The sequence below is a fragment of the Ursus arctos genome, unplaced genomic scaffold, assembly GCF_023065955.2.
Source record: "Ursus arctos isolate Adak ecotype North America unplaced genomic scaffold, UrsArc2.0 scaffold_37, whole genome shotgun sequence".
Taxonomy (NCBI): domain Eukaryota; kingdom Metazoa; phylum Chordata; class Mammalia; order Carnivora; family Ursidae; genus Ursus; species Ursus arctos.
The window spans coordinates 8498042-8523492 of NW_026623053.1; the positions used below are offsets into that span (position 1 = coordinate 8498042).

Below are 25451 nucleotides of genomic sequence, written 5' to 3' on the forward strand. Positions count from 1 at the left end.
AGAAATCTACAGAGGGGAGGGAAGCAGTAACCGTAAGAGAATTATCAGAATCAAAGAAAGGATTTAGTCTTTTGTAATTTAAGGTAAATAAGAACTGAACATATTTCTAAGCCAGAAAGAAGGATCTAATGAAATAATAAAAAGATCCAAAGAATGAGATAATATAACAAGAGTCTAAAAAAGGTAAAAAGAAACAGGATAAAATATAGTCTCAAAAGATGAAGGGAGAATTCCCTCTCAAGAGATAAATGCAGGCAAAGATTAAAGGCAAGGTTATAGAGTAATATGAAGTATAAAAGAAGTTGATGGAGGTCCTTGAAGATGACCTAAGGGACCTGAAGCAAGTTCATTTACAGAGTACAAAGGTGTTGGGGTGAATTTCTAGGTTGACCAAGATGAAAAGTTTGAAAAGTAGGCACAGGATAGAAAGCTGAAAAGAGATAACTGAAAGGATAAAAACAAGAGTTGGCTCAATTGGAAACATATGTTAGACTGAATAGCAGAAACAATTGGTCCAGTTTTAGTCTTTTATGTAGGGATGCTCAGCAACTCCAGAGCAAAAGTACATAAAATGGATGACAATGAAAGTATGAGGCTGAGCTACATCACTTATATCTTAAATACTGACAGTTCAAGAAAACAAGGATTACACATTTTTAAAGATTTTCAAGAACAGAAATGGATACCATAAAATTGGAAAAAGTAAAACAGCGATGACAGGGTTAGTGTAGAATGTAGCACATTTCTTGCTTCCTTGGAATTGCCATCCAGTTTTAATTTCAAATCATTTCATTCCGTTAGTTTCCACACACATCCTTCTCTTTAACAGAGTCTTAATACAAAGCTATATTTTGCAGCAAACAACTTTGGGTTCCAGCTTTAAACAGAGCCACGGAAATTAGCGGTTACTTAAAACTGAAAAATATTATCAGAAAATAGTTACTTAATAACTTCAAAATTTTTAAGTTAACCAGCTACTGCAAACATAATGGCTTTTTATATTAAAAAAATCCTAACTGTAATGTCAAGTATCTTCTAGGTAAATTCTAACTAAATAATTCTCTGAAAACTGCAAATACCCCCTACCATTTTAGAGTTCTGATCATCCAGGTAGGTTTGAATATATAATAACTACTGATTTAAAAAGCTGTTTTAACATATTGTGTGTGTCATCTGATTTAAAATAAATAAAAGTCCAAATTATTTGACACAGACTAAAATGCCCTCGAGCCTTTGCCTGACACTCCAGCTTCACTGTGTGCTTCTCTCTTGAGAAGAGATTTGGTCTTAAATATCTCTGTACATAGCAAAATGCTCAGTACATAATCCACACTTAATAAATATTTGCTAGCTAAATACATGGATAAATAAATAAATCTTTACTCTAGATCTTTAACTTAGTTAACAACAAATTTAAAGAAATAACATGAAAAGGGGCACCTGGGTGGCACAGCGGTTAAGCGTCTGCCTTCGGCTCAGGGCGTGATCCCGGCGTTCTGGGATCGAGCCCCACATCAGGCTCCTCCACTATGAGCCTGCTTCTTCCTCTCCCACTCCCCCTGCTTGTGTTCCCTCTCTCGCTGGCTGTCTCTATCTCTGTCAAATAAATAAATAAAATCTTAAAAAAAAAAAAAGAAATAACATGAAAAATTTTGTCGTTAAGATTCTAAAGTTATACTTCCTACTCATATATAAGCTTATTAAATATGACCATAACCATAGTCTAAATATGCTTTATTTGCTTACATAGAAAAACCTTAAAACTATTTTGCAAGGATGAAAATTAAAAGCGTGATTTGAGTATGTTGAAACCAATCATGTAATAACACTTTAAAAACAAAATTTCAATAAAAGAAAACTTTAAAAAAGAGTCAACTATGGGAAAACCGCTTTCATTGAAAAGATTTTTTGACCTCATAATAGGATATGGTAAAAAGAAAATGGGATTTTGAATCAGAAAAGCCTGTATAAAATCTCTATCAGCTCTGTGAAAATAGTATAATATGGATATTTCCAAAATAGTATGTAAGAATGATGTGCAAACTCACATTTCACATAAATGAACACTAATACTAGGGGATGATTTAAGAAAGAAACATGTAACTAATAAGCATGCCAAAATAAAAGCTTTTTTTTTTTTTTAAAGGTTTTATTTATTTATTTGACAGAGAGAGACAGCCAGCGAGAGAGGGAACACAAGCAGGGGGAGTGGGAGAGGAAGAAGCAGGCTCCCAGAGGAGGAGCCCGATGTGGGACTTGATCCCGGAACACCGGGATCACGCCCTGAGCCGAAGGCAGATGCTTAAAGACTGCGCTACCCAGGCGCCCCCAAAATAAAAGCTTTTAAGTCACAAATCTTAAGCCATAATTTTGAGTCACAAAATTAAATTTCAATGTTAAATTTAAAAATGAAATCAAATGCATACACACATTCTTTCCCTTGTAATCTAGGAGGCCACGTCCACCAGTTTTCCTTTTTTACAACAGTGACTAAACAAACTTTCTCTAATGAATCATCTATATATTGACAGGTATCCAGATTGATTTTGTCCTATTCTGGCAGATTACTTCCAGAGATCAAATCTCATTTGCCAGTAAGACATACCAATGAAATGTATAATTAGAAAAGAAGTCAAAAATTTTATTACATAATTATTTATTAAAAGTATACTGGTGCTATAAAAACTCAATTATTTTTTCTCCTTGTGTGTGAAATAATGCAATTTCCTTTAATAACTTAGTTCAGAATGAAAAACATAAAATAGTAAAGTAAAAACTAATTGATTTAAATTAGAAAGAGAAATGAAGTCCATTAACTAGAAAAATTTTTCATGGACAGTAAAATGAGGAAATTCCCAGTTGACAAGCATAAAAGTATCTCAAAATATTTTATAGGAAAACAATTACCACTCAGATAATTTATTTTTTAGATGTGTAATTTCTTTAAGGTATAACCCTCAAAAAAGATGAAGTTTTGATTTAGCACAATATTCCAAGTAGTTCAGTATACATTCACAATGTGTATATACAACACCTAACAGTTTGCATTTTAAGCTAACTATGGCCTCAAGGATCAATACATTTCAATCTGATACAATCTAATGAACTGGAATTATTTAGAGTTTTCTTAATTCTACTGCTTCATATTTATTCTTTGAAAATCAATTCTTGCAGGTATAAAATATTTATGCTACTATAATGGATATACTGATACTGATATTCTTTAGAATACAGATTCTTTCCTATAGACTTCCCTATAACATAAAATTAAACATGAATCTAGATTTCCCATTGCTTTATCTTTTGAAATTATAAACAATTTGAGTCTGGTCAATCCAGTAACTAGGACAGGCTATGTTCTGCCACTCTCCAGAGTTTTAACAATGAATCCATAACCAACCACATTTTTAGCTGATTCTGTACCTGGTTAATCAGAGCAGAATGCATTTTTGCAACATTTATTTGTGTTTTTAATATGTGCTTTTGGCTGTCACATACTGAACAAAATTAGAATCATGATAGATTAAATGTAAAGTTTGACAGAAAGAGAGAAAGTAAGGATGACTCTGAGATTTTTGGCCTTAGAAACTATAAAGATGAAGTTACAACTGAGATGGAGAAGATCATGGGAGAAGCAGATTTAGGTATTTGAAAGATCAGAATATCTAATTCTAACATATTTATCAGACATACAAGTGATATCAAGTAGGTAACTGCATCATTAGTCTACAGATCAGGTGAAAGGTCCACAATGGATATAAACATTTGGTAGTCATGGAAGAACAGATGGTTATTTAAAGCCATGATACTGAATAGGGTCACCAAGGGAGTAAATATGTATAGAAAAAAGTAGAGAGCACTCCAAGGACTGAGCTCAGGAAACTGAGAAGAAACCAGCCACGGAAACTTGAGGCTGCAATCAGTGAGGCAGAGGTGTGCTGGAAGCAAAATGAAATGCTTCAAAGAGGAGACGGTGATAACTGTCAACTGCTGTTGACTGGTATATTGATAATGTAAGAAAGAAAAGAAAGGATTACTGAAACATTCTGAGTAGTTAAGAGGGAATGAAATCTAGAATAAAAGTGAAGGATTAGCCTTTGCTAGGGGAAGGGACAGTTTATCAGAATAAGAGAAAATACAGACTACGTCCTGTAGTAGTTAGGTCCTGATGTAGTTAGGTAGATAGATCTGGTAGTAGGAGCTCATGAAATTTCTTTTAATTACCTTTATTTTCTCAGTTACAGAGGACATCAGATCATCAATCAGGATGACAGAGGAAGTTTTGGAATTAATACTTAAATTCATCATATATTGTGTAGCCTGCTGCCTTAGTTCCAAAGAAGAGTGAAAATGTTCTAAAGTGACAAGGAAGTTGGGGCTATTTTCAGCTTTCACAAACTATCTCAAATTTCTCTAATTCCCAAAACCATACCCTAATATAATCAGAAATAAGCCTCAGTCATCTCTACCCTAGACTAATTCAGCTTCCTCTTCTACAAACTGCCAACATTCAATACTACTCTCAATCTAATCAGACTTCAAACACTCCAAATATCTCTACATGTTCTAAGTATCTAAGAATAAATCCATCACTCTAAAGATTAGGCCCACAATATTTAATTATTCTGGAATTAAATGACTTTTAGCAAAGTTTCTCACTTTATTTTTTCCTAAAACATTTAATATCCTTACATATTCAAAGGTGTGATATTCTAAATATACAATTGAATTTAGTCTATACTATGGCAGATATTCACTAAGATTTTATATTTTCCACAAAGCAATAAGAATCAATATGATTTTAATTACATTTATTGTTCTTAAAGGCACATTCAGACACACAAAAATCATATCTACAGTTGTTCTTGCTATGGCATTAAATAAATCTTAAATATTTAATACATATATAATATTTAATATGTAGGGCATTTGAATACATTAAGTTTAAACACTGACTACAACAAAATAGACGTATCATAAAAAAAATTTTCACCATAATGGCAATCAAGAATTTCTGTGATGAGTCATGGAAAATATGAATACTTGTTAAGAAATAGAAAGTAATAAAACATGGCCCCAAAACATACTCTTAGTAAAACTATGCCACTAAATTTTATTGGATCTTTCATGGAAGTTGCAGGAACATAAACTAAAGTGTTTTATAGAAACAATTAAAATAATTTTTAAGCTTAAAAAATGCTGAAAAATAAGTCTTATGAATTATCACCTATATTATTAAACATCTAGCTTCAACATTTAATACACTATGACTTTCTTTTTGATTAATAGGGAAAGGATTTTCAGAAGTTTTGGTATCTTGAAAAAATCACGACAGTTATTTAATATTCTATATGCCACTTGATTTCTTCTTATTAAAGCTCTGATCAATATTTTTAATGTTTTATATTTGAATGTACAAAGATGAAGAAAGGAGAGATCAATAAATTATGTTAATTTTCAAGAGTCCTAAATACAAAGAAGGACTTTGCATGCTTCATATGAGATTGTAATATGCTTCAATATTCTAAATTCATATCCCTAGTTTTCAGGTCAATGATATGGGTAAAAAACAAATAATAAAGCTCTGTATATCTTCAGGGGTATCACAGAACACATTTTTAAGCTATGCACATAAAAGTATTCACAAAAAGTACCTACATAGTTGCAAACGGAAGGACACCTTAGAGTATTTAGAAGTTCTACATTCCATTAATCAACAGAGGTGATGTTTTAAAAACTCAGTCCTATATGTAACAATGAATGTCACTTGTAATTATCTATTAAAATATGAGTATGTGTGAAAATTGAATAAATATAAAAATTGAACTGAATATATAAAAATATAAAAAGTCATTTATAAAGTCTAAATGAATATATACCAAGTTATTTATATTAATTATCTTACAGGGGTGGGATAAGAAATTAGCTTTAACTTTCTCTGTATTGCCTGCATTTCAATAACAATCAGTTATTATGAAAAAAAATTTTTGAAAGAAAAAATCCTTATAGCAGTGTTTTCCTTTTTAGGGCCACATTTTTGTAATTTATTTCACATTAAAATGTCTGCTGTATATTAAGTGTTATTAAATGCAACAAACATGGGGAGGAAGAGATTAAAAAAGAGTCATAAAATGCTTATTATGTCAAGTATTATGTGACGTACACTTACATCTTCCCTCTTGTGGTGCCTGGACCAACAACTTATAACCATATGAGGGTTACGAATATCTCCATCACACAGATGAGAAAATTAGATAAAAGTACAGGCCCAAGAAGATTAAATGATTTGACAAAAATCATATAGTTATTAAGTGTCAGAGACCAGGTTCGAATTCTGCTCTGCTACCACATGTTCCCCCGGGGTCTCCATCCTACATACCCAGAAGGCATTAAAAAAAGCACTGAACTGATTTGATAATTTCTTAATAAACTTCACTATGTAATGCCCAAAACATTTTTTCCTCACAAAAATCATGATTATAGTAACTACTGTCACAGTTATTTGACAACACCTTCCAAAGCTTGTGTATAATTTAACAAATCTCTATAGTTATGTGATTTAAAAAGGGAAAGCAAAATTGTACAATGCTAAACTAAGAATAATTAAATAACTTCACATAAATAATCTCATGGATAGAGTAAAATTTCAAACTATCTTAGAAATCTTCTATCAATACAAAGATGGAAAAGTACATAAGCTATATCAAAATTCAAAGTTTACAGAGGTTAGGACAGAAAACTTGTTTTTATGTATCCATTTTGCTTGATTATCACAGTTTTTCTTTTGATGGCAAAATTCAAATTTGTAAGATTTCCCTTTTATATGAATAGGGAAAAATTATAAAGCCATCAAAAATATGTTATTTCCCAGTGGCGGACCAATGTGGCAGTTGGTTGGGTAAACCTTACCCAAATTTTGAATACTGTATTTCTGAACTCAAGTTTGTAAGTAATATGATGCAAAGAGTTACGGAATAACAGTAAACAAACAGGTTCATCATTAACTTGTTATATCACAAATCATTTTAACTTCCACTGTCTTATTTTTCCTCAACCATAAAACAGAGATAAGAATTTTTGCTAAAACCAAAATTCTTTACCTACCCTGAGATTTTAAGAATTGAAATAAGTGGTAGAGTGTAAGATCTAACTAGGCCATGACTAATAAACTACTTCTATGTACTACTTACTTTTTTTAAGTAACTTTTAGTTATATGGTTTTAGACTTTGAAAAACAAGACCATCACTTTTCCCATTAATGATAATAGAGACAGTTTAAATACTCACATAAAGAAATTCAGAGCCAGGCTTGTTAAAAGATACTACATTTAGATGACTGACTTGAAACATTTCCCCAACTCAAAATTTCTTCAAAATTTTCCTCAAGCAGAATTGCATTTGTCCTGCATATTTTGATGGCCAAAAAATGTACATATTCTTTATCTATATTATGTATCCCTCTTGGTTACCTAAATTATCCCCATCACACTGCAGTTTCTACTTATTTTTAATGCAGTCTGCTAAATTATTTGAAGGGCCTTCAGAAAAATCTTTGATAAAATCAATATTTTAAAAAATCAAATAAAAACATTATGTTCAGAAAAGCTGGAATATGATTTCAAAGTTGAGTATTTTGTCATAAAGGGGCAATATTTATTGCAGTTTGCTTCAAATGGCTTTACTGCCAAGATTCTAGAGAACCTCAAAGCTTTTCCTATCAACATATGTACATTTCCTAAAAATAAAAATACTGTTTTCGATTCTTAACTATTTATTTTACTAAACCACTTTTGTCATATAAATATATTAGCATTATTATTCCTTAACAAAAATACAACATAAGGATTGCTATTCACATTCATAATCATCTGTCAAACTACATACTATCTGCAGTATTTTCATTAACTTTCACAAACTTCAGAGAGTAGATCCCATGTAGACCATTTCAAGAGTGAAAAGATTTTTACAAGGGGTGAAAACAGGGATTTACAAAGCAAAGAGTCTGTCAGAATTCTAAGCCCACCAGCATGAAACTATATAATACAAGTAGCAGCCTTCCACTCTAAAATTACTAATCTTAGTAATACAGTACATTAAACATGCCATTTGAGATATATGCCAACCTAAGCTGCCTCATATGGCATATCTAGCATATTATCACAGTTTGTGTTTTCATATCCAGAGTCATTCTAGTTCTTAAACAAGATGTCAAATACACCAATGTAGCTAAAAATGTGATAAAGCTTTCAGAGGAACACACCTTTCCTTAAACAAAATAGGTATATTCTTCAGAAGAAATTTAAAATATTACTGTAAAGAAAATCTGGCTGGAAATCCCTAGTGTAGAAGATTCGCATAAATACAAAATCGAGTATCATTTTAGAGGCAGAATTCGTAAAAGGCGTTAAATTTAAATAAAGGCTACTTTGAAACAATTCACAAACCTGAAATTTCTTCAAATTTTTTCTCAAGGAGAATTGTACCGCCTCTGCAAAAAAAATGTATACAGTTGTCTTACCTATATTATTTACCTCTTTTAAGAACAAGTCCTATCATACCATGATATGCATATCAATTGGAAGGCAATGAGACTTCGCTTGTGCTTCCTTTTTGTATTGAATTCAACTTTGAGTTATACAACTGGTATTATTGAATTATGAATAGCACTTAAATAAAGATTACACAGTGAATATTTTTATTTCAAATTCCCATCTGGTGCTTAATGTCACTTCAGCTGTTCAATTTTTTAATGTTTCTCTACACAACTAGCCAATAATTTCACAAATCAGTATAAAACGCTAGATAGATTTTTAATCTCATTTTCTAAATGGAAAAACAGTGCCATATTTTTCAGTCTTTTTTTAGTTAATCTGATTTTGATAGGGTATTGATTAAGACTGATTCCTATGTGAAATAAATATTTATCAATGATGGAGAATACTGCTGAATCTCAATAATCAACTGATATTTCAAATAAAATAATCACATAACAGAGAATCCACTAACAATGAATAAGAAGTTTCAATTTTCATTTTCATTGACCTAACGCATACCAATGTCTCTCTCATATACCATAACTTTAGCGTTTGAATGACATTAAATCCACATATTAAAAAAAAAATGTATACATTGTGTAAATCACAAATTTTCATCAAATTAAAAGTGAATATATCTGTTCACATGCCGAGAGAGCTAAAAAGGCCTACATATTCATGCAATTAAAGAAATGAGAAAAGTTTTATCAGATACAGGATTCTAAACAGCTATGATTCAAAAGCAAACCAGGAAAAGAAACCATTCAAGACACTAACTTTAAATGCACCCACAGAGACAACAAAATAGGTCAAAGTGAACAAACGTCAAAAACAGATTTCTATCCATACTTGTCCTGAATACAGCACAACATTCTTCACTGGCAGTTGTTCTTTGCTAGGTCCCCATACCTTTTTCCTTCTACCCTTGGCACATAATTGCTTCATAAAAGACAACCATCATATTTCTTAACATCTCTTTTTTCTGAATTCCTAGTAGCCTCACCTTTTCCTTAGTCTTTTCCTTCCTAAACAAATTAGTCTTCTTTTTAATTCTACTTATATTGCCTCAGCAGAAAGTCACATTCCTCAACCTACCACCCAGCTCTACTTTTAGATAATTAAGGTAATCCTTCTCCAAAGTACAAGAATCACTATTTACATTTAAACAAATAGGTACATAAATTTTAATTACAGTACCACCGCCAGTCATTTTACAGATGCAACACATATTTCTTCTTTAAAATAACTCTTGCTAATAAATGTATCCAAGATGAGTATTTTTCAATCAAACTTTTATCTTTTATCTTTTTCACATGTAAATCTTATCTGTACAAATATCTATTGTATTTCCTTATCCCCACTCCCCCCGCCCAGCAATATCCACTTTTTATTACAGTAATACCAAACTACTCTTGGACCCCTGAATATAACAGGAATTTTTCATATCTAAATTGATATATATTTTGTCTCTCAGCCTCAAATGACCTTCCACTCTTGTCCATCCAGCCAATTAAAATTCAACCCTCAAAACCCCCCACCTCCTTGAAGTCTTCTTTGAAGTCCACTCTTTCCCCTCAAGATCGAGTCACACACAGACATAATTTCAACTTCCAGACACAATTCTATCATTTTACATTTATTAAACTTTATTATAACCAGGTATTTATGTTTCTTGCTTCTTATTGCTTCCCTGCTTTAGAATATCTTCAGGGCATTGTATACCTAGTTCTAACCCCAAAAGGAGCACATAAACACTCAACAAAATGTTAAAACCTGGCCATGCTAGTAGCAGGGGAAGCAGCCAGGTAAAGAAACACTACAATACAGTTATTTTAACTATTCTCCACCAGCTTTAAAAAAAATAAAATTTATAAAAATGTAGGGGGCTAAGCATAAGACTAAACAGATTTATCTACCAAATCTTAGATGTTTTCATTGGTTTATTGTAGCAGAATTCAATGTACTAATACAAGAAAAACATGAGTATTTTGTGCATTTCTCTAAATATTAACTGTTTAAAAAGTATTTAAAAGGTACTTACAGGCTAAAGTAGCCTGAACTTAGTAACTTTCCTAAAATTCTAGTTTCAAATAAAGTAACACATACCAACACCTTGATATTCAAGTCAGTCAAACTCTAAGCTACTATGTAGCTGGCATATACTTTTTCCCTTCACAAATAAGAAAATTAAATAGGCCAGCTTCTAGAACCATAATGTCTTTATACATGTTAACTTCACCACTATAGGAGGTGGAAAAGACATTAAAATACATTAAAAATAAAACATTCATTAATCATATTTTAATAATGTAACTTTACTCACATTTATTCTGACTTAAGCAATGTGAGCTTAATTAATCTGAAATAGCTACATTATAAGATTTTATAGTTATGCCACATTATAGTTTAATTACTGCCACACGGTTACTTGTGCAAGTAAGCAACAGTCTGCTGGCTGATGACTTTTCTTGAGATACTCTGAAAATCAAAGATTACTAAATATTAATTGAGCTCATGTTGCTCAAGTCAGAATATTTTAAAAGTTACCTACATTTTTGGAGATAGCTCTGAAGTATTCTCCATAATACTGGCTTTTGAGTTTCCTTCACACAGGACAACATGCTAAATACAAAGCAAAACTCCCTTCTCACACTCTTCTTCCTTAACACCTGGCCCATACTCATTTTAACACTTCTCTGACCATTTCTGGTTTGTTTCAATATTTGAACTCATTAGTTCACTTATTTAAAATATAGACTTTATATACACAGACTACCCCCCAATCGAGGTAATTTAGAAATAAAATGAAAAACGAAAGATAAAATGCCTTCTCCACATTGAATGAGCACTTCACAGAAGAAGCCTCAAATCAGTCATTTATTCATTCATACATACATTCATTTAAATTCAACTACCACTTATGTTTATAGCACTGAGCTGTACACTGAACATGTAGCAACAGGCATGAAGGATAACTCCTTCATACCTATTTAATTACTTAATTTAATTACTCAATGTAAGTAAAGACTATCACAGATTTTTTGTTTTAGTTAAAAGCTGTGAAGAAAAAAATCTCCTCAGAAATCACATTAAGTACTTTTATAATTATGTTAGAAAGTAGTCCTTAAGCTTGCAATACAGTGCAAACACCATCAGAACCCTAATTACTGAGAAGCAGACCAATTTAACAAAATGGATAGAAAAAAAGAGAAAATAGTGATGTTTTAAAATTAAGAATTATTGTACAATATATCTTCATTTTTACTTGGATTGCCTTACAACTTGCCTGTTGCTTATTTTTAACGATAATATTTTGTCCTTTTTAACCCAACTGTTACGAATACCCAGCCAAATATGTAACACTTAAGGAAATTTTTATGAAAGTCATAAAAATACAGAAAATACATATATCTTTGAAAACAGAATTTGAATTAGAAAGTCTACACATTTTAAAAATCAAGGTCAATAATCTGTTAAACCAAAATAAAGAAATTTAAAAAACTGAGCTAATGAACAATGGAAGCAAGTAAAAAAAAAAAAAAAAGAAAAGAAAAAGATAAGAAAAAGAGAACAAACTTTGTAAATGAAGAAAAATACAAGTGTAGAAATCAAATCGCCCTGAAAATACTGACATTTTCAAACTACAATTACGGAAAAAACAGAAAATGACCAGGCTATATTCTAACCAAATATAATCTATTGTATCTTTTTTTTTTTTTAATGTGTGGTAATGATAAAAAGAACCTGTCTTTGGCCCTTCATACAGCAAATCAACAACAACAAAAATTGTCCTAAAATACGTAATGTGCTTTCAACTTAATTTTCAAAATGGGGGAGGGGGCACATTCATTTTAAAACAAGGGAAGAGAAAAGGTAAAGATCTATTTCCTCCAAGGGTCATATCCAAAAAGGGAGGGAGGAAAAAAAGAGTGGAACAGAACAAAACAAGAAGAGAATGACGTACACAAATTCAGAAAACATTTAAAAGTTACAGGATTAAGTTACATCGCTTAATCTCCTGGTATTTTGGTTTTCTCAATGGTTAAACAGAGATTCTGGATGAGATCATATCTAAGATCCATTCCTTTCATCTAGTTCCACAATTCCATGATTTTTCCAATCTCTTCAAATGGAAAAGTTTTCCATTTGCTACTTCTAAATGTCCTAATTAAGTCTTTGACAGAGAGGTCATATAACAGAAAAAAACTTAAAACTTAAGAAGACAGCAACAATTAAAGTACAACTTTTTAGGGAAAAATAAAACATGCCCATATTCCTTTAACAAAGAAAAAGATGCTTTGTAATACCTATAAAGTCTTAATGACCAAAGAGCTGCCTACACCTGGGCTCATAAGAAGCATCTGATAAATACACCTAATAGCTAACAAGAGAAAAGCTTCCAGACAGATTTCACACTAGGTTTTTTTTTTTTTTTTTTAAAAAGCACTTCCATGACTTAAAAAAAAATATTAGTCTTAGAAAAATAAAAACACAGTTATACAAAGAATAATTAAGACTAAATACGTGAATGAACAGTGTTCAAGTAAACTCAATTGCTTCCAATACTAACTCCTTCAAAAACAAATTATTTCAAGAATGAATATAACCAAAATTGAAAAGCTACAATTCTTCTAAAATATTTAGTAATATATAACAAAAATGGGTACCACATTCCCACTATGTTCAGTGTTAATAAAATGTACCCCAATTCCTTTCTTTTTGCCCTACCCCCAAATTTAAACAGTCACTGAATCTAATTCCTAGAGCAGCAAATTATTAACAAGTTCAATGAAAACAACTTTCTTCTTTAAGAATGATTTTTAAGAATTGAATCAACTGAGAGTCAGCATTTATTATATCCTAGAGGGAATGCAGGATTTGAAGACTTATTTAATTAATAAGTACATTGTGTGAAAATTTCTCCTTGCAAAGGAATTACGGAGTAATCAGTGGAAAACTGTTCTCAAAAACCTTTCAAACAGAAAAATTATTCCTCAAAACTTCAAAAAGTGGCTCAGTTTCACAAGGAAAGTAAAAAGCACTACAGTTTAAAATTTAAAAATTACTGAGTTCAGAATAAAATTCATTGTAAATTATAAATCCACTGAACATCAGTAGGACATAGAATAGGTCTTGAAATGAGAAAAAATATATTAATTTTAAATATCAATTACTAAATAAAATTAGTTTAAGAATGGTAAAAAAAAATGGTTTATTTTCCACACCAAATAATCTTACCTGAATCATTTTGCTGTTAAAAAACTCAAGATACTGATTTCATTTTTCATCTGGTCCTGTCAACGATGCTATGACAGGCCCTGCAGGAAGCAGCAAAAGATCAATGATGGAGTGTAGCTATGATGTGTTTTCATGATCAAGTTTTGTTACGGAAAAGGATATCCATATAGTAGCTTGAAACTCAGGGAATATTGAAAATATCTCAAAAAGTTTGTCAGTGTACATAATATTCTTTTTTTGTACTTTGTAGTCTTAAATGTTTATTTTTATTCAATTATCTTTTCTTTATCAAAAATTTAAAAATGATGGTGTAGTATACATGTAAAATTTTAAAGAATCACTTCTATATTAATAAGAATTGATAAGAAAACAATTATCCAAGGGGTCAAAAATGAAAAATGTTTAAAAGTGTGGGAATTATTCTCTTATCTTCTAGAGATGATTATTTTAATCTTATTTTCCATGATTACTATAATTACCAATAATTAACTATTCATAATTTAATTAAAATAAACTTTAACAGACTTCCTGCAAATGGTAACTTCAGAAACAAATAGTTACCGGCAATATTGGTAAAAATTTCTTCAAGAAAAGCATATAGGTTCCAAAAACATCTGTATAAACTCCAAAACTTAATTACTCTTTCGTAACTGACAGGTTATATTCAGTAAAGACTAAAAAAATTCAAATTAGTAAAACTAATAGAAAAGTCAAAACTACAAACTCCTTCACAAGATTCCAAATGATATTTTTAAATTCAGAATTATCTTAAAATAGTATGGCACCTTACCAGATTTAATTTAAAAACATTTTTACCTTAGGAATTAGTTTCCATTCAAGGGCAATTAATAAAACAGCACTGTGATAAGACCCCTACAGTAAGTAGAAACACTATTAGAAGACATAAGAAACTTCTATGCATGCCCTGGAAGCATACTGAAGTCAGTTTTTCGAATAGATTAAGAAATCGAAAACAAGAGAAATAAATGACAGATTAATTTTTTTAGAGTTTTATGCCATACCTGTCTTGTTTGTTGAAACACTTGAAGGCATTCGGCAGTTTGCTTGCTAAAGCCTCTAACATGCTAAAAAGATACAACTTAATTTTACATGGGCTATCTCTCCTATGAGAATAAACAAATGTTAAGCTAAGATAATACTAATTAAAAAATTACAATGTACCTCCACTTATTTTTGCTCACTCGTGGTTTGAAAATGTACTTGTGGAACAGGGAAATTTAAATACTTCTAACTTAAGATTGTTTTCTTTCTATTTCTATACAACATCTCTTTTTTTTTTTCAGATTCTATCAGATTCATAAAAATCATTTTAGTTTCAAATATCTCCATATAAAAGGTGGAAAAGCCGATGCCTTATCTTTTAAGAACAAGATGAAGAAGATGGAAATTTCACCAACCCAAACATCAGGAAGTATTGAAAAGTACTGCTTCATTTCTTGCATGTTGTGTTTTATACCATGACACTTCATTCTCTGAGGGTCAGGTTAATTAAGCTCCATAGCAGCTGCAGTGCAATGTGAGACACACACTGCTGTGGTTCCCACCAGTCCAGTCCAATTACCTGTAGTATTCCAGCACTGGACAAGTGACAACCAACCTCTTCTCTCTAGTCACTTGCTCCCACTGGTCTACTGATAAATGTTAGAACAAACTAACCTCTTTTTGGAAAGGACTGCAAGCTGAATGCACCTGCTGCAGGCTGCAATGATGAGTCCCAGAGAGATGTTTGTCAGTCAGATCTCTGCAGATGTTGTTTAACTTTATGCTAGAGCTGTATCCAAAGATGGAAATGAGATGGCAATCAAGCACAAATCTCCCACCCATATACCCCCCAATTTTATTTTGAAAAGCTGCACTTGCTCATAAAAGTGGTTTAAAACAACTCTAGTAAACTGAAAACAACTAAGACTAAATTCTATGGTAAAAAATAGTTTATTAGGTACTGAATTTTAGGTAACAAGTGGCGTAATTGTGTTCAATAAGTGTTATTCGTGTTATTGAAAAGCTTAAAAATTTTCTTAAGCCAGAGCAAAACAAAACAAAACAGCCATAAAATAGACAAGTTTTCATTGGGTGGTTTATTGCTCGGGTTTTTAGGGATACCACATACTCAGAGTTCCCAAGACACAGACTGTTTTCCCCTTGTGTATTATACAAAACGTCTTCCATACATAAACATTGAACTATTCACCAATTGAATTCACTATTTCTAAACTATTCCTGAAACCTTTTGGGGATGATATTTGCAAGGCGATGTTGTTAGACGTATTGGATTTCCTACAACGTCACAAATTTAAATGAGCTATTTTCCCAAAATCCAGAAGGCTTCAAATAGTAAATATCAAAGTGACACTGTACATTATAATTCTTGAAAACACCAAGAGTGTAAACGATGTTCCACAACTTACTAAATCAATGACAGAAGATATAACATCAGAATGAAATAAAAAAAGAATCAAATAAATTGAATACCTAAGATTTCTAATGCTGATTCAATTTTTTAAAAATCCCATGCTACAAAATATTTGCCTACATAATTATCAGAATTGTATCTTTTGGACTCTACAATTTTAATATAGATTGTGCTATGCCAGTAACATTCCCTCATATGTTAAGATTTCCTATTGCTTAAAATGAGAAAAAAATATTAAAAATACAGCAAATTTTCGGAGACATAAATGTCTAACTGAAAGACTTGTTCCTCCTCCAACCAAGGGTATAGAGAGACAAAATATAAAGTAACCCACAACAACAGGTAATATGACAAATATTATAAGTTTAAGTTTTAAAGAAAAACACATTATGTGCCAGCAACTCTTTGATCACACTAAAATCGAAGGTATAGTATAGTGTAATGATAACCATTGTATTAAACTCAACAATACTAGTAATTACACTACTTTAATTTTCCTTTTTACAACTCTATTTATCTACTAATTTTGACTTAAAATATGTATCAATAAATTTCTAAGATGTTTTGCATCTAGATCAAAGTGTTTAGACTGCAACTTTTAAAAGCTGTAACTAAAATATTCCTGTTGTACTACCAATATTGTAATACTCTTCCTTCAACAACGTAAACAAAAGAAGTGACCTATTTTAAAACTTTGTCAACTCATCTGATGTCCCCCAAAATTATCATTCTTATGCTATATGGTCCCGATCCTAAAGGTTAAATTGGCCACTGAATTCTTCCCATGTCAAAATTAAGGCAGTGTTGGGTATTTCCTTCACTAAAAGAAAAATTCAGTTACAGTCTGCTTTCATGAGTTTTAAAATTTTAACATATAAATGGCTTGTGATTAAAAAAAAATCATCCAAGTTGGATATTGCTAAGATTATGATATGATAAATCTAGGGATATAAGTTCAAAATTTTAACTTAAGGACCATAAAAGGAAATACTTTACATCAAATGTGATCCAGTTTTATTACCATAAATATGAAAACAGTATAAGATACAGACTAATATATGCTAAGATTACAGTGAAGTATTCCTGTTTGAATGACATAATGAATATCTCTACTGTCCTACAATGGAATAACAATAGGTACATTATGAAATGTTCTAAAATCTAAGGCACATATGAAAAAATATATTTTATAAATCATTTACTATTCCCAACTAATAGTTTGTTCAATAAGTTTTTTGGATTATCTACCTGAACCATGCATTAATTTTAATAAATAAAATCAATCCATGTATTAACAAAAACTAAACACATCTTCAGGTGCCAAATAAAGGAAAAAGAGAATACTATCGCCATTCTGAAAATGCTTTCAATAATATATTCCCCAAAACGAGAAAGCTGTTTTTTACTACAAGGCAACAACTTTAAGTAACCTATTTATAAAAAAGATATATAAATAAATAAGCTGTTTTAATCAAGTAAAAAAACAAGATATATTCGTAAATCACAAGTAATAAGTTGTATTCTGTAAGATTTAGATTTTTAAAAAGATAAATGAATTACAAAGCACAGCAAAAAAATAAAGCACGTCTACTCGTAGATCTCTTCTTTCTGATTACAGTAATTTAAAAATGCACTTTACAATCCTCATGATATAATTTCCCTAAATATTTATTTACTATGACATGCGGAAATACACAATACAATATACAGTTCTACAAATTCTATATCATACCAATTAATGTGCACAAAATATTTTCTTCATTTCAACCATAAATATTAAAAATTACTCAAAAAAGCAAGGTTGCTTAAGATATTTTAAAGACACAAGCTGAGCAAAAAACAACAACAAAAAAAACTCCATAAGAACGCACAAATATGATAAATATGAGTAGACTATATTGGCTACAATAAAAACAATGGATATACAATTGAGTTGAAATTTCTTAAAATATCCCCAACGTGTGTCTGTACTCTGCACTATATATCCCAAAGAAAATCTGTCTTAGACAACATGAGTATTTTAACTAAACCTTCTGAGCACAACTACATTCTGTCAAAACTTAGGTAATCTGAGAAAATCCATTAGGTTATAAAACTAAAGTACACTTTTTCCCAAATAAACTGTCTTACCAAATGAGAAACAGAAAAATTCTTCATGAAATAAACATCAGGTATATTCATTCTAATCAAATAGGAGTCATAAATACATATATGAAACATAAAAATGGGCTTCCAAATAAACTATTGCATAATCCTACAAGAAAGTCCTTATAATTCGGCGTTATAAATCACAGTTTCATAATTTACTTTGTCTGAGATGAGCAGGTAAGTATCCCTCAAATATATCTGAGTACGAGAAGTTGAAAGTAGCTCAGCGGCTGTTATGTTGAAGAATACCAGGACCTTAGATAATTCCACAGGCTTGTGGGCAAGTGTGAACAGAAAGACTATTAAAATTGAAGTCTATCAGAAGAAGAGAGATGTATCTGTCTGAACAGGTAATAACCTAGTTACTATCATATTTAAATAAAAAGTGTTCAGAATTAATACAGCTTATTAATTACAAGGCTTTATTTTATCCTTAAAATTGATTCTAGTGTGTGCTTGCTTTCCACCTGTTACAGGCTGAGAGTATAAGCCCTCTTTTATCCAGACATTTCAAATCACATTTGATCAGGTTACGTCACTACACACACAAAATTTTGTTCAACGCGTTCCAGTTTTCCATTTTTTCCAACGGATATTCTTGCTCTATATGAATAACATGTCTCAGAACTATAAATAAAATAAGCAATTTCAATGTAATAAGAAAAATATGCATAACTAAGTGGACTAGAAACAAAAGATCTAATTCTCAGTGCACCCTTTCCAACCCACTGAAAATAAACTATATTCAAATGAAAAGGCATTTAATTTACTATTTGGAATATCCTTGATAAACACCAATTTTCTGTAACATCCCTGCACATCTGATACCACCTCATGTTTAATGCAAAAAAGCTATTTCATTTTCATCTATTGACAGTGAATTTAATTTACCATTGCAGCTCTTTTCCTAGACTATCACGTTATTAATTCTGCAATCAAGCTCTTTTGAGTGCTCTTATTTGTACTAAGGTTTTCACAATTCCACATTGATGTTTTTCATCATAATATACCTTTTAAACATACAAATGTGAATATGTTAGTAAACTTTCTTAACGCAGAAGGAAAGTTTCAGAGACAAGGAAAACCATCTACAAAACTACACTCACAGGAGCAAACTTTCGAAGGACAGCATATCTAATAAATTACATTTTAGTTTAATATGTGTAGTGTTTACCAAATATACTACATTTAATTTATATAACTAAATGATACTGTCAACCATTCTAAAACCTGATCTAGCATAATGGTCCATTTTCTACCACCAATCAATTGGCTATGAAAAAGAAATCCTCTGTTAAAGCACTCTTACTGAAATTAGATCATTGAAAGCAAATAAGCTTTTCTTCTCTACCAGGGGAAAAAAAAAAAAAAGCAGTATCAGTCCCCTCAGCACTGAATAAATATTTTTTATGGCCATAAAGACAAAATAACCAAAAAAAAAAAGGCAGACGCTACACCTGCGTAAAAGCAAACCAGTTCATCTTTTACCTAAGAGATACACTATTCGATTATACGGATTCTCCAGCTAAACTTAAAATCCATATACTGAGTAGCAAAATGATAAAAAAGGAAAAGATAAAACACGCAGAACTATATAACACTTGAAATAAAAAACACACACTGAAAAGTACAAAAAAAATTATACCACCTAGGAAACTTGCCATTTTCCAGGTTACAGTACCACACAACTGTTAATACATTTTAATCTAATACAGCTCTTCATAACACAAATTTTGAAGTATTACTTTACTTCTTACATAATAATATATTTCCTTGTCACAATTACATTAAAAACGCAGTATTTTAAAAATCTGAAGAGGCAGCACTTGTCCTCTTTACTTCACTCCAGGGCCAACAAACAAAGCAGTGAAGCAGAAAGAGGTACATAATGGATTTAGAAGTAAATGGTCCATTCTTTAAGAAGCCTTCCTACCCCCTCTTCTGAATTCACTCTAGACTAATTGTCATTACAATGATGTCTGAAAACTTCAAAAGAACCCTATTTCCTGATGCCAGCTGTCCATGTTTCTATCTTTAAATTTTAGAGTATTTTCCTAATTAGAAAGAAGTATTTAGAAATACCCAAAAGATTCATCTTGTTATTGTTCTAAATCAGACACAGTATATCAATTATTGAAACAAAACGTAACACCAACAGTAGAAATATACTTTAAAATTTTCCACAAATACGATATATAAATAAAGTCTATACTATGAAGATTTTCTTTCAATACAACATACAGTACAGGTAGATCTTCTCTTTCTTTCCTTGGGGATTTATCAAACAATCTCTTCACCATTGCACCTACCTGGGTAAAAATCTTTGGACTTAGACAGCTTGATGGTGGCTCCAGTTTCTTTTTGCAACTGAACAATTGTCTGTCCTCCCTTCCCAATTATAGATCCAGCAGCATAACTAGGTATGAGAACCTTTAGAAAATACTGGCCGTCTTCTGAAAAATGCAAAGAAATATACTTGGTTAACATGGTAATATTAAACTTTGTATCCCCTCTCCACCCTCAAGAGGGAAAAACAGCAATTAAAACACTGGGCATATAGCTGCAGGAAATATGGGGTTAAATATTTTTAAAGAACAAAAATAAGCCAATTACAATGAAAAATAAATAGGTACAAAATGTTTCCCATTTTGTAGGATTTATACTTTCAAACTTGGAATTAAAAACTAAACATGTTCTATCATTTTGCAGCACTGTAGAAACTGATGACTAAATTCCAGTTGTTATTCCAAACATGGAAGTCTTCCAATTCTATCTGTGGTTACTATGGTAAAATGAAATGAACTGACCCTTTAACAAAACTTCAGAGATTATACGATGACAAACCTTTGCTTAACATATTGCAATATAAATAAGTAAAAGGACTGTAAATAGTGATGAGCTATATTTGTTTGACATTAGCAAACACCTAAGGACTACAATTAACCATTGCCTATATCCTACTTAAAGTATGCAAAACAAACATTTCTCCTACCAAATAATCCACCCAAACTGTAGGGTGTATTCCAAGCCTGCAATAACTGCCAGGAAATAACTCAAAGTGATGTGAACTGGCAAATCGAACTAATCCTGGTGTATTTCTTTAGCACTTCTTAGTCTACCATGATCTCGTTTAAGCTCATTAATTAAAGGACCTTAAGAAGAATTCCGCCAATACTAAAAAGCTTAAGAGTCATTTATATCAAATACACTTAAAAGTGACCAAACAGATTATGTTACTTCTCCAAAATAGCCACAGTTTTTAAAGCAGAGGGGGTGGATGAACCAAGAAAGAGTGAAATGAAATGTTTTAGAAAATAAAGCCAACTCCATAAACTTTAATTTCCGACAAACTGATCAAGTCTTAAATAGGAAACACCCCGGTAAATCCAGCTTCCTTATGTGAATATACGTTCCAAATTTTGCGGGTGTGCCATTCGCAAGACCCCCGTCCGTCTCTAATGTACATGCTGTAGATAAATTCACCTCTGCCTCGATGCATTGGGTGCATTGTTAAGATGACTCCAGTGCAAATGAAGAAGCAATACCGGTCCCGTTATAACTCATCTTCCCAGGAAGCGCAGGATGTTAAACTAACAAGTCACAGTACCAGACACCCCCACCCTCGTATGCACACCTCTGAAGACAAATCAATGAGATATTTGCAACGACAATGTAAGTGCGGTAAGAGCATGCACTCATCAAGATTTTGCATACTACTTGTGGCCCAAGGCAAGGGGATGAAGAGAGAAAAACTCTCCGGTGCCCCAATCATTTGCTATCCGCTACCCAAGTGCCATTTATTTATTTATTTTATCAGACTGTTAAATGCAGCGCGCATCTTCGGGCGGCCATCACCTCACTCGGGGGTCATCCTCCTCCTCTTTAACGGACCCCCTTGCCCAGGTCTAGGATATTTAAATGGTCAGTCTTTAGACCGATTAAATGGAAAGATAGGTCTATTCCGAAAAACCAGTCGCCATTTTGATGAATGATAAACAGAGAAATGGAAATGTGTCCGGGACGGCGAGGTGCGGGGCAGGTGCAGGGGAGGGGGCGCGGGGCAGGGGCGCGGGAGCCGCCGGGTTCGGGCTGGAGGTGTCCGGGCCGCGGGAGGGAGGGAGGCCGGCGGGAGGGAGGGAGGCAGGGGCGGGCGGCGGGGGATGGGGCCAGCGGGGAGGTGGAAGCGATACCCACCGCCCGTATTGGTCCTCTTGGTGCTGCCGGCTTCAGGGGGGGCTTCCAGCGGCCTTTTCCGCGAGTCCGGCGGGTCCAGGTCTATGGGAACCCCCGTGTGGGTCCCGTTCTGCTGGATGGGAGCTGCCGCCATCATGTTTGCAGTTCCTGCCGCTGCTACGGGGAGAAGGTTCTCCCTTTTGTTTTGGCTTTTTTTCTTTTTTTTTGCGTTTGGGGTTTCTTAAGGTTTTTTTTTTTTTTTTAATCGGATCAATAGAAATCTCTTTAGGAAAAAAAAGCAATGTTGCTGGTTTGTTCTCACTGGGGAGGGGGCAGGGCTGAGGAGCAGCTGCAGTGCAGTGTCAGAAAGGAGACAGGGGAATGGAGGGGGTGTGAGAGACAGAGGGTGAAAGAAGGAGAAGAAAGGAGAGAGGGGGAGAGAGTGAAGGGAGAGGGGCGAGTGAATGAGCGGGAGGAGGGGAGCGGGGAGGACGGGCAGAGGGAGTGGGAGAGCGCGAGGGCTGGCGGGGCGCGGGGAGAAGCCGAGGAGGAGGGGAGAGTGAGGGAAAGAGTGAATGAGCAGGAGGAGGGGAAGGAGGTGGATGCGGAGAGAGGAGCGAGCGGCGGAGGAGGGCAGGAGCCGGGAAGGAGCGCGGCGATCCCCGCGCCGCGCTAGCGCTGCGCTCGCTCCCGCTGCTGGTGCTGCCGCCGCCGCCGCTGCCGGAGCGGTTCTGCCGTTGCCTGGGCTGCTCGGCGATGCTGCTGCTGCCGCCCGGTCTCGCTCATTATTTCTCCCGCTTGTAGGGGGGGCTGGCGGGGAGGGAGGGGGATGGCTGGGAGGGGAGGGTAGAGAGGGGTTGAGTTCGTAGACTCCCACACACTTCGCGCTCGGGTCCCTGCCTCTCAGCAGCGCCGCCGCCGCCGCCGCTGCCGCCTCCCAGCGCTGATGCCTCAGCCTGCGGGGGCGGAGGGGGCCCCGCCGGAGGCGGGAGAGTGGTGTGTGTGTGTGAGTGTGTACGCGCGTGCGTGTGTGCGCGCGGGCAAAGCGCGTGCCCGGGGGCGCGCGCCGGGGACGGGGGCGGGGACGGGGGCTGGGGCGCTCCCGTGGGAAGGGAGGGGTGAAAGGTCGCCGGTCCCCGGCAACACGGCTCAGGCAAACGTAAGCGGCTTGTCGCAGAAACCAAGGGGTCTAAGAAACCCGCTAGGCTAGAAGGCGGGAAGCAGAGATTACTGACAGCCGTGCCAGCCAATAAAATGGGAATGTGAGAAAGGCTCTTCAGGCCCCTTCCCAATCAGGAAACTTAGGTATGAGAGGGAAAGAAGGGGCGGGGTGGGATCTCGGGCAAAGCGGGGCTGGAGCGGCGACAGTTTTGGCTAGTCTGAGAAGGGCATTCGAGTGACCGTTGACAACGGGTGAGACAGCGTCAAGGCTGAAGGAAGAACCTTAACTTTATGCTTCCAGGACTTCTAGCTAGGTACATTAGTTTTTATTTTTAAGAGTTAGGTGAAAGCAGCATCTCAACTCATCGGCGGTTTTCTACGGGTTGTTCATCAAAAGAGTATTTATTAGTGGCACTGTGTAACATCGTTAGGGAACTTATAGTGTCACTCGCTGCCTTTAATCCTTTCGGGAACAAGCCAGGATATAAATAAAGCTAGGTATATGGGTCTTCCCTTCACGAGGCGCTGATAGGCAGACTAAAGACAGACAAGAGCTGAGTGAGTGTACACAAAACTAATTATTGAAGAAAGTATGAATATAGGAATAAAACTAATTGCAATGTGCGCGACTTATGATTATACAGATCTTGGATATATAGGGAATCTGAACCTCAAGTGTACAACGCTACAGAAAAAATAACATAGCTACGATAGACTCTGAAAGTCTGAAAAGACTCAGTTTACAGCTTAGTAAATTGATTGAGTGAAGTATTTTGCTCAAGGTCATCTACCAAGTTAGTTGTTTAATTAATCAATGTACTAGGAATTAAGGATAATGGAAAAACATGGACTTTGGAGCCCGAAATCTTGGTTTCAAGTCCTTGCAGTCATGTTCTAAAAGTGTCTTGGGCAAATCCTTTAACATGTTGGCTATTTTATTAAGTGCTTACCATGTGCCAAGCAATCCATTTTACATGTGATGCTTTTATGTGTAGTATATCATTTAGTTATTACTGTCCCTATTTTATGAGGCAGTTTAGGTTTAGAGATATTAATAATTCAAAGTCACATAGGTATAAATATTGTCCTAATAATTCAAACTCAGGTCTTCCTGATTCCAAAGTCTGCCGTTTTGAATATTGCAGTACAGTAGAGCTTCAGTTCCTTCGCACTTAAACCAGGGACTGAAACTCTACTTCCCATAGGTCTTACAAGTCAAATGAGATAACGTATTGTAAGATGTGAAGAGGTATAAACATATTCGCTGGATTTCTAGAACAAAGATTCTTCTTCTCGTACTTTTCACTATAGCACTTCGACCTGAATGATGGCTTCAGTAAAAGCTAGCATAATAAAGAACTTCACTGTAATTCCATGATATTCTAACCAAGAATACCTGCATATCTGAGGCAATAAGCCAAGAGACTAGAATAAAATTTAATTCCTGACAGAAAAGGGAATGGAAAAGAATACCAACCCTCCTCATAGCGTCATTTATTGCAAGGAACATCTAGGAGGTATTGGGATTTCTGGTGCTTTTTAAGGGATGAAAGATAGATTATAGTCCACTGAACAAGGAAAAAAAATAACATTTAGTTTGGGAATAAAAGTTCATCTGGAGTATGAACTTCTTTGCCTCAAGTCAAAGAAGAAGATATGCTGAGACCTCAAAGAAAGGGAAAACAGGTAAGTTAGTACATATTGGTAAAGGTCTGTGAACCTTTATAAAGTCCAGAATTTTTATCTGATATATGATGTAATAG

At 33.9% G+C, this 25451-nt stretch overlaps 1 protein-coding gene and 1 long non-coding RNA gene across 9 annotated transcripts in view; one reads left to right on the forward strand and one right to left on the reverse strand.

Annotated features, from left to right (window-relative positions):
- The window catches only part of NOVA1 (NOVA alternative splicing regulator 1), a 151871-nt gene extending 129170 nt beyond the window's left edge, over positions 1 to 22701 (reverse strand). For 2 of the 8 annotated variants that reach the window (XM_057306364.1, XM_057306359.1), the window contains exons 1-2: positions 13773 to 20756; positions 8445 to 8488 (exon numbers count right to left, since the gene is read on the reverse strand). Coding sequence is in view for 2 of the 8 variants with exons in the window: in XM_026486409.4 (XP_026342194.1) it covers positions 20664 to 20807; positions 22549 to 22684 (280 nt within the window). In the remaining 6 variants the exon portion in view is untranslated. Of the gene's footprint in view, positions 1 to 1440; positions 1592 to 8444; positions 8489 to 13772; positions 20808 to 21837; positions 22334 to 22548 lie in introns of those variants that run through there. The other 6 variants (XM_026486409.4, XM_044379582.3, XM_057306362.1 and 3 more) reach the window with 6 other exon arrangements.
- Positions 22702 to 23685: 984 nt separating this feature from the next.
- LOC113266082 (uncharacterized) overlaps positions 23686 to 25451 on the forward strand; it is a 634890-nt gene continuing 633124 nt past the window's right edge. Inside the window, exon 1 of the long non-coding RNA XR_008957174.1 lies at positions 23686 to 25374. This is a non-coding gene — a long non-coding RNA (uncharacterized LOC113266082). The remainder of the gene's footprint in view (positions 25375 to 25451) is intronic.